This window comes from Neophocaena asiaeorientalis, unplaced genomic scaffold (genome assembly GCF_003031525.2).
Source record: "Neophocaena asiaeorientalis asiaeorientalis breed wild unplaced genomic scaffold, Neophocaena_asiaeorientalis_V1.1 scaffold444, whole genome shotgun sequence".
Taxonomy (NCBI): domain Eukaryota; kingdom Metazoa; phylum Chordata; class Mammalia; order Artiodactyla; family Phocoenidae; genus Neophocaena; species Neophocaena asiaeorientalis.
Genome location: NW_020172466.1, coordinates 80,476 through 83,884, shown reverse-complemented (window position 1 = coordinate 83,884; position 3,409 = coordinate 80,476). Strand labels below are relative to the sequence as shown.

General features: G+C 34.7%; 1 protein-coding gene and 2 non-coding genes across 3 annotated transcripts in view; all 3 read right to left on the bottom strand.

The window, feature by feature from the left end:
* Positions 1 to 612: 612 nt before the first annotated feature.
* The window catches only part of DNAAF6 (dynein axonemal assembly factor 6), a 33,093-nt gene continuing 30,296 nt past the window's right edge, over positions 613 to 3,409 (bottom strand). The window contains exon 6 of the mRNA XM_024738138.1: positions 613 to 742. Coding sequence (XP_024593906.1) covers positions 613 to 742 — 130 coding nt within the window. The remainder of the gene's footprint in view (positions 743 to 3,409) is intronic.
* Positions 1,851 to 1,923, bottom strand: TRNAK-UUU (transfer RNA lysine (anticodon UUU)). Its single transcript has one exon. It is a non-coding gene; the product is annotated as a tRNA-Lys (tRNA).
* TRNAK-UUU (transfer RNA lysine (anticodon UUU)) lies at positions 2,507 to 2,579 on the bottom strand. The gene has a single exon. It is a non-coding gene; the product is annotated as a tRNA-Lys (tRNA).

The following is a 3,409-nucleotide window of genomic DNA, read 5'->3' as shown; positions in this document are numbered from 1 at the left end:
GATCCAAACACTGAGAACAGGACCGAGGAAGCCAAATAACACTGTGTGCTCAAGAGTATTCTTATTCAAGTAAACATGTTGTTAGTATGGCACATCAAACTATTTATAATCCTCTGTTATTTGTATATTCCAGAACAATAGTGAGAGCCTAAACAGAGAACACTCAAAATCATTTGATTAAATCAACAAAAAGGAAACTAAATAAACTTTTCTGGTGACGGTAATGACCAATTGCTATGCACCTGATTGTATCATGGTATAATCAATTGGCTTAAGTTCTTCAAACTACTGAAATAAGTGGACCAACGATTTCATGGTCATATTTCAGTTATTTAGCTGACCATGTAGTAATCTAATTGGTTAGCCTGTAAATTCTATCCAGCTATCACTATAAAAATGGAATAGGTTATTAGTATGAGAAATCAGCATTTCCTACTAGATTAATAGAAATGACTGTAAATGATGAGAATAGCATTAGAATTGAATTTAGGCCCTGCCTGAAATATGTCAGAATAATAAAGAGAAGATAGAAAACATTAACCAATTTTTTCAAAGTTTTTTTAATTTTTTATCAGTGGTATTTTACCACTTTTCCTCCTTATTCATGTTGTTTCAGAAGAAATTAATAAAATCCAACTCTCGTTTCATAGTCATGGTGACCTCGAGAGTCTCAGTTTCAGCAATATAGAAAGCTTTGGCATTGTTGCATTCCACAGGATAGGGAAGAGTTAACAACAGCTTCCTAAAAAACAAAACAAAATAAAAACCTAGAATCAGTGATATCAAGACAATGGGAAGCAATATATATCACCACAATGTTAGGAACCAAAAAACTATTTAGTATACCATTTTTTTGGCCTTAAAAATCCAACCAGTGGTTTTGACCACCCCTCTTTTTTTCTAAATTGACCTCATTTTGCATTATATACACATAGTCTCAGGCTATGTTTATTGGCATAGAAATAGAACCATTGCAACTTTAAGTTGGCTGGATAGATCTATTGCCGGTCATACTTATGTGTAGATGGAATGTGGCTGCCTGATAGAAACCTGAAAATTGGAATGGTTCTAAATAATTCTGCTAACACAACTGAGTCTCTACTACTACATTAGGTGTAGTTATTGAAATTCAGGCCTGGAATGATTTCAATACCAGATCAATGAAAGTGCTTCTCTCTGCCTGTTTCTGTTCTTTCTACTATACATTGGCAAAAATTTCCTGTGAGAGATTGCTGAGTGTAGTTTGCAGTTTATGGCTCAGCTGCCGGATAATTGTATGCTTTAGATGCATGGTTGGGATGAGACATCCATAATTCTGTCATAGTGGTATGAATCTGAATTATGCATAGGGTCGGCACATGCTGGTATCTGAAGAAAATTAAATACATGAAACACTTGTTACCTCACATTCTCAGTAGAGAAGTCTTGAGTATCTCTATAAAAAGTGGGCAGAAAAGCTCTGTTAGAAGGTATAAGGTCCAAATCAGTATAGGAAATGTGGTAATTTTTAGGGGTACTTATTGAATACTTGTACAAAGAACTAGTATTTGAAAACAAAGCCCTTGAAAATCAATTGCTTCTTTGCTCATTTGCAAAGACCTAAGTTCAGGAAACTGGGCTCATTAAAAGTATTTATCACACATCTCTGGAACCTATAGGAGGAATTTTCTGTTACTCTTGCTCCATTCCAGATATTTGGGGTAGGAGAAACAACTCTCTCCACTTGAAGTAATGAAATCACGATGTTTCTTAATATACCCTGTAATATTTGGCATCTCAAAAAAATGGGTGCAAAAACCATTGAGTCTTTTTTTTTTTTTGGCCATGCTGCACAGCTTGCAGGATCTTAGTTCCCTGACCAAGGATCGAACCTGGGCCCACGGCAGTAAAAGCGCCAAGTCCTAACCACTGGACCACCAGGGAATTCCCGAGAGTCCATCTTTTTAAAGTTGTTTACAGTATAGGTTGTACTAGAGTTAGATTTGCTTTATCCCTTATTCTACAAATGATAGTATATTCACTTTTAAAAGAAAGTTTAAATACATGAAACACTTGTTACCTCACATTCTCAGTAGAGAAGTCTTGAGTATCTCTATAAAAAGTGGGCAGAAAAGCTCTGTTAGAAGGTATAAGGTCCAAATCAGTATAGGAAATGTGGTAATTTTTAGGGGTACTTATTGAATACTTGTACAAAGAACTAGTATTTGAAAACAAAGCCCTTGAAAATCAATTGCTTCTTTGCTCATTTGCAAAGACCTAAGTTCAGGAAACTGGGCTCATTAAAAGTATTTATCACACATCTCTGGAACCTATAGGAGGAATTTTCTGTTACTCTTGCTCCATTCCAGATATTTGGGGTAGGAGAAACAACTCTCTCCACTTGAAGTAATGAAATCACGATGTTTCTTAATATACCCTGTAATATTTGGCATCTCAAAAAAATGGGTGCAAAAACCATTGAGTCTTTTTTTTTTTTGGCCATGCTGCACAGCTTGCAGGATCTTAGTTCCCTGACCAAGGATCGAACCTGGGCCCACGGCAGTAAAAGCGCCAAGTCCTAACCACTGGACCACCAGGGAATTCCCGAGAGTCCATCTTTTTAAAGTTGTTTACAGTATAGGTTGTACTAGAGTTAGATTTGCTTTATCCCTTATTCTACAAATGATAGTATATTCACTTTTAAAAGAAAGCAAAGCTCAGTGGTGGTAGCTTCATTGCACTAAAAGACACCTAAAATCAGTTGAAGAAGGAGTTCCAATGATAATGTGCACTTCTCTATCCAGAGAGAAATAAATTCAAAAGAGACAGTGGCCATTGGAATGGTACATTTATCCCTGCATTTTTGTCTAGTCCTTAGTAGTACAGCTTCCCATACTAAAATTTTGAATAGAAACTGTGCAACTTATTTAGGCTCTTAGAAGAAGGAAAATACTGTGTGATATCTGAAGTGAGAGTTATATTTTAAACAATAAAAAATTCTACTAATACTTAATCATATACAATTCATTGAAGAACAGGACTGTATTTTATTTCGGTGTCCCCCCAGTGTCTAGCAGACTTCATAAATGTTTGTTGACTGAATGAATAAACGAATGAAAAGCAAACAGGTCACCACAAAATGATATTTGAATAACTGGTATAAATTAGTACTATAATAAAATATGAATGAACATTTAAACCCAATCCCTCTGCCTCTACTTTGAAAATATATTTGCCTTTTAAGAAGCTACAGTTTAGTCACTGATCAAATGTTTATCCAGTGTTAATTTTCATTAGAAATTATTTAAATGCAAACAATAATATATGAAAGTAAAACCCCCAAATTATCTATACAGTGAACTCTATAGACTCACATGTTTACATTTATATTAGAGAATTCAAGTTGATGTTTCTTTTTTTTTTTTTTTTT